A 12,039-nucleotide genomic window follows, 5' to 3' on the forward strand; every position below is an offset into this window, starting at 1 on the left:
CTAACCAAGCTCACTGCATAAGAAATATCTAGTCGGATAATAGTTCAATATATTAGTTTACCAACTAATCGCTGATACTGACCAATGTCAGTAAGAAGATCACCAGTGTTATCCAACTTGGCTCCACTGTCAGTTGGAAAATCATATGGTTTTACCCCCAGCTTTCCTGCTTCACTCAAAATATCCAACACATACTTTCTTTGATTTAGAAATATACCCTTTTTTGAATAAGCAATTTCGATCCCAAGAAAGTACTTCATAATACCCAGATCCTTGATGGCAAACTTCTTGTGCAGTAACTCTTTGAGCTTAGAAATCTCGATAAGGTCATCACCTGTGATAACTATGTCATCAACATAAATAAGAACAATAACCAAGCCTGACCTGCTAGATTTAACAAATAAGGAAGGATCAGCATCACTTCGCTTAAAGTCGGTCATAGCTAGAATAGAACTGAGCTTGGCATACCACGCTCGTGGAGATTGTTTAAGTCCATAGATAGTCTTTTTTAACTTGCATACTAATCCGACCTTAGTCTCCTACGGATGTCCAGGTGGAATGCTCATATACACTTCTTCTTTAAGATCTCAGTGTAAGAATGCATTTTTCACATCCATCTGAAATAATTTCCAGTCTTGATTCACAGCTAGAGATACAAGAACTCTAAATGTATTCATCTTTGCAACTGGTGCAAAAGTCTCCTTGTAGTCCTGACCATAAGTTTGGGTGAATCCCCTTACAACAAGTCAAGCTTTAGACCTCTCTAAGGAACCATCACTGTTGAACTTGTTTATGAACACTCACCGACAATCAACAATTTTATTTCCATACGGTAGTATACAAATATCCTAAGTGTTATTCTCGTCTAGAGCACGAAGTTCTTCTTGCATCGCCTTTCTCCATACTGGACGAGAGTTAGCTTCTCTAAAGTTCTTGGGTTCTTGCACGTCATCGACTGTACTTAAGAAAACATGATGAGATGAAGTGATATTGGCATACGTTATATACTCCTGTAGAGGATATGTAACATCATGCAAAGAATAAAAATTCATGTGAGTCACTAGAGGATGTCGTTTTCTATCAGATTTATAGTAATCCTTGAGAGTTACTGGAGGTCGTCTCTCTCATTCAGATTGTCTAGAAATTGGAGGAGCTAGAGAAGCACCAGAGCGCGCCCCATCCTCAATATACTCAGTCTGTGAGCGCGCCCTTGCTTCAGTAGAACCCAATTCTTCAGTGGCAGTAACTATACCTTCACCAACCATTGGGACAGGAACAATGCCTTCGCCAACTGCTAGGAGAGGAGCAAAATCAGCCGTAATAAAAGCTAGGAGAGGTGCCAAATCAGCCGTAATAACAGCTGGGAGAGGTGCCAAATCTGCCAAACACTCCCCCTGGGACCGATTCCCAGGCTCTGCTAAATTGTGAAAGAAAGCTTCAGATTCCACAAATCGGACATCACGAGAGACAACCAGTTTCCTTGTCGTAGGATTGTAACATATGTAGCCTTTCTTTGTGGTAGAATAACCAACAAACACACATCGAGTAGCCCGAGCATCAAATTTATCTCGATGAATAGCTTGTTGATGCACATAACAGACACACCCAAACACTCGCAGATGAGAGAGATCTAGCGGCCTAGCTTTGAGCACTTCCAATGGGGATTTAAAACCAAGAACCCGACTGGGAAGACGATTAATCAAATAGGCAGCAGTTAAGACGCCATGAGACCAGTAGTGCATAGGAACATTCATGCCCAACATAAGAGCACGAGTGGTCTCCAAAAGGTGTCTGTTCTTTCTTTCAGCCACGCCATTCTGTTGAGGTGTGCCAACACAGCTAGTTTGATGAATTATCCCCTGGCTACGAAGATACTCAGGTAACATACCTTTACAAAACTCAGTGCCATTGTCAGACCTAAACATATTGACATTAGCACCAAACTGGTTAGTAATCATAGTATGAAAATCCTTGAATACAATCACAACCTCAGTTTTCGATTTCAATAAATATAACCATGTAGCACAAGATTTATCATCAATGAACAACACAAAATACTTATAGCCATCATAAGAATTAACAGGAGCAGATCCCCATAAATCAGAATGAATTAACTCAAACAACTTATTTGACACAAAATTCGAGTTTGGAAATGATAAACGAGTTTGTTTAGAAAATTGACAAACATCACAAACATCATCATAGTTTAAAGAAACATGTGGAAACAAATTTGACAGGACATGACTAGATGGCTGCCCAAGTCTTTTATGCAAAATACGACTCTCAAGTAAATCACTAGCTTGACACGCCTTCTTATGCGACTTCAACAAATAGAGTCCATTGGAATAAATTCCTTCACCAATCCTCCTCTTCGACTTTCGATCCTGAAAGACGACAGAGTTAAGAGAAAAAATGACATCACAATTTAAAGAATTGGTAAGTTTTCCAATAGATAGAAGTTGAACAAGGAATGAAGGAACAACTAGAGCATCACTCTTAAGTTTTTGATCAAAAAAATTCACTTGACCACTACCTGGAATGGGAACGGTGGAACCATTTGCTATGGAAATATTATGATTTTCAGTTTTGGACACAAAATTATGGACAGAGGCAGGGCAATTAGCCATATGATCAGTAGCCCCTGAATCAATTATCCATGAGTTATTATTTTCTAGCACAGTAAAATAGGCATGTAAATTACCTGACACATGAGTTGAGGCAAACTGACCTTTGCTAGAAGACATGGACTTAGTGAGTTGTTGGAGAATTTGACTCAACTGATTACTAATATCTGAGTTGGACATTGATGTCTTGGCAACAGCAGCATGCTCTTTCTTGGGCAGTTCCTTTTCCTTCTTAAGATGTGGATACAATTCCCAACAATGATCCTTGGTGTGCCAGTTCTTTCCACAATGATCACAGTGAGACATACGGTTCCCTTTTTCCCTTACCCTTTTCAAATCCCTGTGACTTCTTTCTAAAATCGTTTTCTGCAAGTAATACAGTAGATTCAGAGATTGAGGATTTTACCTCGGAGTTCATGGTTTTCTTCCTTGTTTCCTCCCTCTGAATAGTTGCACAAACAACAGCAAGTGATGGAAGAGTGTTTTCCATTAGAATGTTGTTTTCCAGATTTTCATATTCTGGTTTAAGACTACGAAATACTATGAAGATTTTATCCTCTTCAGCCCGTTTCAATAGAGTCTTCACATCAGTGGTGTGTGGACGATATATGTTTAACTCATCCTATAATTTCTTCAAATTCCCAAGGTGTTCTGTAAAAGTTTTCTCACCTTGTTGCAAAGCACCGATTACAAGTTGAAGTTCAAACACACGGGCAGAATTATTTTGGTTTTCGTATAAATCTTCAATTGAATCCCACATCTCCTTCGCAGAATCAGAGAAAGTAACAATCCCAACAATAGTATACTCCATAGAATTGAGTAACCAAGATCGAACAAGCTGATCATTGGAAACCCAATTCTCATATTCGGCATCATCAATGGCAGAACACACCTTTGCACCATTAATGAACCCTAATTTCTTCTTTCCACCAAGCGATAGCGAAACCACCCTAGACCAAGGTATATAGTTCGTTCCATTCAAGAGAACTGATGACTGCTTCCAACCAGGATTAGAATCAGTCTCTTTTGTAACAGCATACTTTGGGTTTGGTTTTGGATCTGACATAGTGTATTGTGTTTATTTATATTGATTTAGAGAGAGATTAAGCGCTCTACTCTAATACCATGTAGAATTAAACACCTAATTAAAGAGACAAAACATAATGATTTATAGTGAGGTACCAATGTGGTAACCTACATCCACGGGAGAAGAAAGGTTTTATATTGCTTGATTTATTTGATTTTTGTGTTACAGAGGTGTTTATATAACACAACATGAGTGCATATTCGTGTCTATAGTTTCCAAAAGGATTGGAGACTTTCCTTTATAGAAAACATACGAATCTGACAAATATATGCCAAAATCGACTAGGGCGCGCCCCGCGCTCCAATTATTCTTGCTCAAGGCGTGACCCGTGCTCTTGCCTTTGGTCGACCTCCAGTAGCTTCAATGCAACCCACGCTCGACTTAGCCTTGCCCAAGGCGCGACCCACGCCTTCTCTTTCTTCTCCCACACTCCCCCTCAAGTTAGTGCGAAGATATCCAGCGAACCCAACTTGGAGAGAATATCATGGAACTTGGAAGCTGGAAATCCCTTGGTAAAAATGTCTGCAAGCTGTTGGTCACTTCGAACAAAGGAGGTAGTGACAATGTTAGACTGTACTTTTTCACGCACAAAGTCACAATCAATTTCGATATGCTTAGTTCTCTCATAAAACACCGGACTTGCAGCAGTGTGCATAGCAGCTTGATTATCACAGTAAAGTGTAGTTGGCAGATGCAACCCAAAACACAAATCCTTTAGAAGAGCGCGAAGCCATATGATTTCACTGGTGGTGGAAGCCATAGCCCTGTACTCAGCTTCTGCACTAGAACGAGCCACTACATTCTGTTTTTTTCTCTTCCAAGTGGCTAAATTACCTCCCACAAAGGTACAATAATCGAAAGTAGACCTCCGATCAACTTGACATCTTGCCCAATCAGTATCTGTGTAAGCAGTAATAGATGTATGCCTATTTTTTTGCATCCAAATACCTCTGCCTGGTGACTCTTTCAGATACTACAGTATTCTAGAAACTGCATTCATATGTGGAGTCCTTGGAACATGCATAAAACGACTAACCAAGCTCACTGCATAAGAAATATCTGGTCGGGTAATAGTTCAATATATTAGTTTACCAACTAATCGGCGATCTTGACCAATGTCAATGTAAGAAGAAGATCACGGTGTTATCCAACTTGGCTCCACTGTCAGTTGGAGAATCAGATGGTTTTACCCCCAGCTTTCCTGCTTCACTCAAAATATCCAACACATATTTTCTTTGATTTAGAAATATACCCTTTTTGAATAAGCAATTTCGATCCCAAGAAAGTACTTCATAATACCCAGATCCTTGATGGCAAACTTCTTGTGCAATAACTCTTTGAGCTTAGAAATCTCGATAAGGTCATCACCTGTGGGAGTGTGGGAGAAGATATTCTAGCAAGGAGTTTGCCCCTCATACAAGGCATATTCAGTAGGTAGCAGTTAAGGAGAATATGGACTCTTCAGTATTTAGCAGGTAGCAGTCAAGGAGAATATAGACTCTTCAAACGTGATTGAAAATGGGTGGGAGAAGAAAGATTTGGGTTCGCTGAATGGGTGGGGCATCACCTTTTGTAAGGGAGCCACTGGAAGCTAAGGAGCGAACATGAGAGGAGATCTGGAGGGAGGTGAGTTGGAAGCAGTGGCGGAGCCAGGGGGCCCATGGTACACCCTGGCTTACCCTCAACTTTTCGAAAAAAATAATATAGTATCAGTCTAACCAGAAACCCAAACAAAAGAACACTCAACTTCTCTTCCCTAACTCCCTTCTCAATTATTCTACTAAAATGTTTATACTCTTCTTGATTTTTTGTGGAGTAACTAGGTAAGACTCACATTATTTAATTTCTTGTCCTCTTTTTTATCTTTTTGTACTGATTCCTAGACCATATTATTTAATAACAACTCTTACTTAATTTCTTGTCGTGAATTCACTAAATACTTAGGTTTGCAACTGTAAGGGCAATTTGTTAGTTGTCTATTCTAGGTCTATTTCTGGTTGTATTTAGGAGTTTTTGAGGGGAGTCAATGTGTTCTAGTGTTAATTATGACTGTCATTATTGCGACTGCCGACTGAAACTTGAGGTGTGTTTAATTAAATGGTGGAGTTTACTTTTTTTTAGTCAATAAAGGTTGTGTTAGGGACTTAGAGATGAGTTTTTATAGAAGATGCAAGATCCCATCATATTGGTGTTCCTTATGAAGATTGAAGATGTTCCAACCAATGCTAGGGTGTTAGAAAATAATGACTGTAAATAGGTCTTTATGTGGATATGATGACTTTAGGTCAAAGGTTGTGAAAATGGATTCGTTACTCGTTAGTGAAGCTGGTAAACTCCGTATGTGATCTTGGTTAATGAAACGTTTGGTAGCTGCTTTTGTAGGTGTTCAAGATGGAATTTGCACTGTGATCTTGTTCTACTAGTGTTTTCATTATATATATATTTGTTTAGTGGTGGGTTTTAAAATGTTAAAATGCTCCTATTGAGATCTTTTACTTTTGCAACAATGCTCTGCTTGCCAGTCCCCGTCTCAAGTTTCTGCATAGGGTTACATACCTTAGCGTTGGCATTTACCCGTTCACTTCAATATTTTTTCGTTGTCTAGTTGTCTACTGTTTTCTACCGGCTCTTGCCTTCTTCTCTGGACATTACATTTTAGAGACTCTTGATCCAATGTTCCTATTGTATCATTTTATAAGATATTTAATGTTCAAAATATACTTGTTTTCTGGTTGGGTTAAGTTTGAATTATTAGGTAAAAGAAATTAGTTATTATTATTATTTTGTATGTTTGGTTGTCTGGGTGGCTCACCCTCACTCAAATTCCTGGCTCCGCCACTGGTTGGAAGCACCCAACATTGAATCGGAAGGCGGGGAAAGTCGTCGACTTCATAATCATCCGTATCGATGGATCCGCGATTAGGATCTTCTTCATTATCTCCTTCTTCCTACCCAATACTCTCTCTCTCTCTCTTTCTCACCAGTACTCTCTCCCACCTCCCCTCATCCTTTTCACTTTCTCCCACGTATACTTTTTAAAACCCCCAAAAAAAAAAAAACGAAAAGGGAGGGTTCGGTTGTAACCAAACCCTCGTCTTTCTCTCCCACGTTTTTCTCTTCCTTCCTTTATCTTATTATTATTATTATTATTATATTATTAAGGCCCACTAGCCCACTTTGTAGATAATAGGCCCATGTCCAAATAATATTAATAAACAAAATAAAATACATGCTATAAATATTTATTTATTTAATTTAAAAAAATAGGGTTGTTATAAAAAAAAATCTTTTTTCTCTTCCTCAAAACACTTATTCTATTTCCAATATCATCTTTCCATTCTCTTTTTTTTTCATTCTCATATTTTTTTTCATAACAAACCATTCATTCCATTGATTTTTCATAGTGCAACATTGATGTTGCAATGGTTTTCGTGATGCAACATTGACGTTGCAGTTGTATTTCTTAGTGCAACATTAATGTTGCAGTGGTTTTTATGGTGCCATATGCATTGATGTTGCAGTGGTATTTCTCGAGGCAACATTGATGTTGCAGTGTTATTTTTCAATGCAATATTGAGGTTGCGGTGGTAGTTTTTCATAGTGCAACATTGATGTTGCAGTGTCAGTCACTGTGTTGGTCAACCGTGTCAATTTTTCTGTATCAGTGTAGAATTATTGATGTTTCACTTTATACCAAAAGTAAAAGAACTCTGTCCTTTAGAAACAGATAAATTCTTGGTTAACAATGCATGGGAAAGGAATTCCAATCAGTGTACTCATGGGAAACAATGACTTTATCTTTGCTGCATATTCCTACTAAACAAATTTTGTAATTTTGTAAATGGGACCATGGGCTGGGCGACCAGGAGTGCTATAACTTAAGATGCATCTGTTTTCTGTGCTCCTTTTTCCTTCCCGCTTTTAGTTAAAACTGGTTTAGGTGAGCTATTCTTATCCTTCTTGCTTTCTAGTTCCTTTCCTTTTCAGGTAAAATCCTCAACTGTCGACAGTGTGAGTTCTGTTAAGGAGGGCTTCTAGGGTTCTAGCTTCCAAGCTTAGTTACTCTGTTGGTAATTTTTGCTTCTCTCCCTTGGTGGTTGCCTCCTCTGGTAAATCCTCTAGTGTTGACATTGTGAGTTCAGAGGAGGAAGATAGCGCCTTACCTCTTTTTTATCGTAGTTGAACTAGCTTCTATAGATGGATTCTCAGCTAGATAATCTTCAGAGTTTTCCTCCGCTCACAGCTTCTCGCGAGTAGGGATGTGAGCCGTCCTTGGTTAACAATCAGGTGCAGAATAATAATATGAATACCATAGGAAATCAGTCGTCGAATTGGAGCTCACTCTTCCAGAGAGGAAACGTCTCTATAACGGATACCTCTCTCCAAAGGTTTGAGCTTGAAATGATTGAGGGAGTAACACAAGTGCCGATGGATTTGAGGTGGAAAGGTCTCAATGAGTGGAGAGAATATGTTGTGGGTTTTTTTCTAGAACAGAGGCTTCTATATCCGGTGGTGAAGGAGTTCTTGAAGAAAAAATGGAAAACAAAAGGTGTATATGAGATGGTTGCTGATTCTGATCTATTTTACTTTAAATTTTCTAATGAGGAAGATAAGAGGAAAGTGTTAGAAAATCCCCAGATATTCATGGCAGGGAAATGCTTCATAGTTACTCAATGGACTCAGGATATTGAGAGGAGAAAGGATGATATTAAGGCTATACCAATATGGTTAAATCTATATAATGTACCTAAGGTGCTATGGACTGGAGAAGGGTTGGGTTTTCTAGCCAGCCGAATAGGAGAACCACAGAGGATGGATGAAGCCACAACATTAAGAAAGAGATTATTGTATGCGAGGGTTTGTGTCCTAGTTGAAATTACTGTAGAGTTGCCAGACTCATTTGAAATAAATATGGGTGTGGAAGATGTTAGGAAAATCTCTGTAGAATATGGGTGGGTTCCAAAAAAGTGTGACTATTGCAAAAGGTTTGGACACAAGACTAATGACTGTAGTAGTATAGGGAATATTCATAGGGTTGATACTCGTGTGGAAACTAGGGTGCACACAACTGAGATTCCAAGTGTGACCAGTAGCATAAGAAACAACTCAGGGGCAGAGAACACAGAGCACAATGAGGTACCAGTCACAACCTCACAAACTGAGATAGATCGGGAAGAGAGAGGTGTGCATATTGTGGAGTGTGCTACTGAGGGCACTATGAATGACATGAATCTGAGAACTGGAGGTTTAAATGTAGCTGGGGTAGATTTGAACAGTCGAGAGAACACCATGGGTGAAGACAATGAAACAAGAGTGGATGAAAGAGAGGAAACAATGATAAATGAAGAGGATCTAACAGTGGGACAGGAAGAGATGAATACAATAATAGAAATGGTAGAGAACGAAGTGATGGCTATAGTCTTAGCAACAACAGCAGAAGTACCAGAAAAATCGGCAAAGATGCAGGAAAATGAAAGCGATAGTGAATCAGACGTATGCCAGAGTAATATGTTTGCAGCCTTAGTTCCTTTTGAGAACACTCAGACTGATGAAATGCAGACAAATCCAGATCCACTGATGCATTATGAAGTTGAACAGAACGAATACAATAATCTCCTTGTTGCAACCAGAAATGGGGACTTGTCTGATGAGGAGTCTTCGGAGGAGGAAACCATCTATTTCAAGGATATGAATACTATCCCCCTGTCTGTATCGGAACCACCTGCTTCTCCAAAAGCTGGTGTGATGACGAGGAGTAAAGGTCAAAAAACGAATCAGTCAAGTGGTAAGAAAAGCAAAGGAAAGAAGAGCAGGGGACGCCCCAGGGGCTCAAAAAACAAAAACCCCAACCTCTAAATGATAGGTCCAATTTGTATTTGGAATGTGAGAGGAGCTAATGACCTATTGAAAGCAGCGGAAATAAACAAGGTGAGACAAAATAAGAAGTTGTGTATCTTTGGTCTGCTACAAATGAAAGTTAAGCAAGCCAAGTATGACCTCATAAGACAAATATGTTGCCCTACATGGAAACATACTAATAACTATGATAGGAGTCACTCACGGACGATCACGGATATCTTTGGGATCCGATCAGTAGTCGAGTTCATCGAACAGACGCGTCAAACCAGTATATACATTATAGAGTTACATATCTTCCAGCTCCAGAAGAGTTCTTGCTTACAGTAATATATGCTAGTAATGCTCCACGGGAAAGGCTAGTGTTGTGGAAGGATTTGCTGGGTATCCACAGATCGATCCAGATACCATGGTGCATAGTAGGTGACTTCAATAACATTTTGTCCGCAAATGAAAGGTTAGGTGGAGATCCTATGCATCCGAATGAAGCGACTGATTTTAGTCTAAGTATACATAATACGGGACTCTCATATATCAAATCCACTGGGTTTTTTTACACTTGGTGGAATAAATCTATCTGGTCAGCCAGAATAATGTCGAGGATTGATAGATGTTTGGTTAATAGTCTGTGGCTATCTCGATACCCGCAAACTATAGCTGATTTTCTACCACAAGGTGTTTCTGATCACTCCCCTATTCTCATCACATGGAATGATTTTAAAAGAAAGCCAACACCGTTCAGATTCTGCAACTTTTGGGTTTATCAAGCTGAGTTTAAGACCATGCTAGAGGAAGTATGGGCTACTAAAATCTACAATAACCCGATGTATATCCTGATGCAGAAACTCAAGTTATTAAAGGAAAGGCTTAGACCATGGGCAAGAAGGAATTTCTCCAATTTACATGAGAGAGTAATTGTTGCTAGGCAAAATATACAGGATGCGCAAGTGTTGTTTCAAAATAAGTCTGATGATGCTATGTTGGGAGCACTGGAAAGGGCTGCAATGCAGAAGTATATCAGTCTTGCACGAGCTGAAGTGGAAAATATGAGACAGAAAGCAGAGGAGAAATGGATGATAGATGGTGATAGATGCACCAGTTTTTTCTTCAATTCATTGAAGGAAAAGGCTGCCAAGAAAGGTATTTGGGCAATTGCAAATGATCAGGGGGTTACAGTTTAGGGTCAGGCAGATGTTTCAGAAATCATTATTGAGTATTTCAGAAAGATGATGGGTACTGAGGTGCCGCCAATTAGAGAGAGAGAGAGTTTTTCATGGATTTGAAAGTCCGGAATGTCATCGAGCCGAACATGAGGGAGGTACTTGATGCAGAGGTTACGGGAACAGAGATTAGGCAAGCTATCTTTGACATGGAGAATAATAAAGTGCCTCGTCCGGATGGGTTTAATCCTTTCTTCTTCAAATTTTATTGGGAGACAGTGGGTGATGATGTCATAAGTGCTGTTAAAAATGTGTTCAGATGTTTCGAGATGTCGAGGGGTATCAATGCTACCTTCCTTTGCCTTATCCCTAAGGTGAGTAACCCTTCAAGAGTGGAACAGTTTCGACCAATAGCACTGTGTAACATGATATATAAGTGCATATCAAAAGTAATCACCAATAGAATACAAATGGTGATATCTGAACTTGTACATGAGAACCAGTCTGCTTTTATCCCAGGAAGATCTATTCAAGATAATATTCTCATGGCTCATGAAGTGCTGAGAGGATATGATAGACGTCATAGCACACCCAGATGCTCAGTTAAACTGGATATCAGAAAGGCATATGATATGGTTAGCTGGCAAACGATCCTCCTTTTGTTGGAGAAATTTGAATTCCCTCAGAAGATGCGACGATGGATTCATATGTGTATTAGTCTGACTTACTTCTTCGTCTCGGTGAATGGGTCTCCAGAAAGGTTTTTTGCTGGGGGAAGAGGTTTGCTTCAGGGCGACCCCATGTCCCCGTATCTTTTTGTGCTAGTCATGGAAATTTTAGGAATGGTGATCAGGGAAAGCATTGAATCCAGAAACATGCAATACCACTCTAAATGCAAGAGGAACCTATTGACGCATTTGGCCTTTGCTGATGACGTTCTCATATTCTGCAAAGGGGAAGTAACCTCTATAGAAGCCCTCAAGGAATGTTTACAGATATTCAGTGAAGCTACTGGACTCAGCATCAACCCTCAGAAGACTACTATCATGACCAGAGCTATGATTCATGATGATGCACGAGCCTTGGCCCAGATCCTAGGATTGGAACTTGTGAAACCTCCAGTAAGATATCTCGGTCTCCCACTCATTTCTGCTCGCCTTGGAATCAAAGAATGGCAACCTTTGGTTGAAAAGGTCACAGGCCAAATAAAGGACTGGAAAGCTAAATTACTATCTCATGCAGGCAGACTATAGTTGATCCTTGCGGTCTTGAGCTCTCTAAACATCTTTTGGGCCAGAACATTCATACTTCC

The 12,039-nt window shown here is 39.6% G+C and overlaps 1 protein-coding gene across 1 annotated transcript; it reads left to right on the forward strand.

The window, feature by feature from the left end:
- The first annotated feature begins 10,160 nt into the window (after window positions 1-10,160).
- LOC147510358 (uncharacterized) lies at window positions 10,161-10,748 on the forward strand. Its single transcript, XM_086598106.1, has one exon. The coding sequence runs from the start codon at window positions 10,161-10,163 to the stop codon at window positions 10,746-10,748; it is 588 nt and encodes a 195-aa protein (XP_086454232.1).
- Window positions 10,749-12,039: the final 1,291 nt, after the last annotated feature.

This window comes from Coptis chinensis, chromosome 3, assembly GCF_015680905.1.
Source record: "Coptis chinensis isolate HL-2020 chromosome 3, ASM1568090v1, whole genome shotgun sequence".
Taxonomy (NCBI): domain Eukaryota; kingdom Viridiplantae; phylum Streptophyta; class Magnoliopsida; order Ranunculales; family Ranunculaceae; genus Coptis; species Coptis chinensis.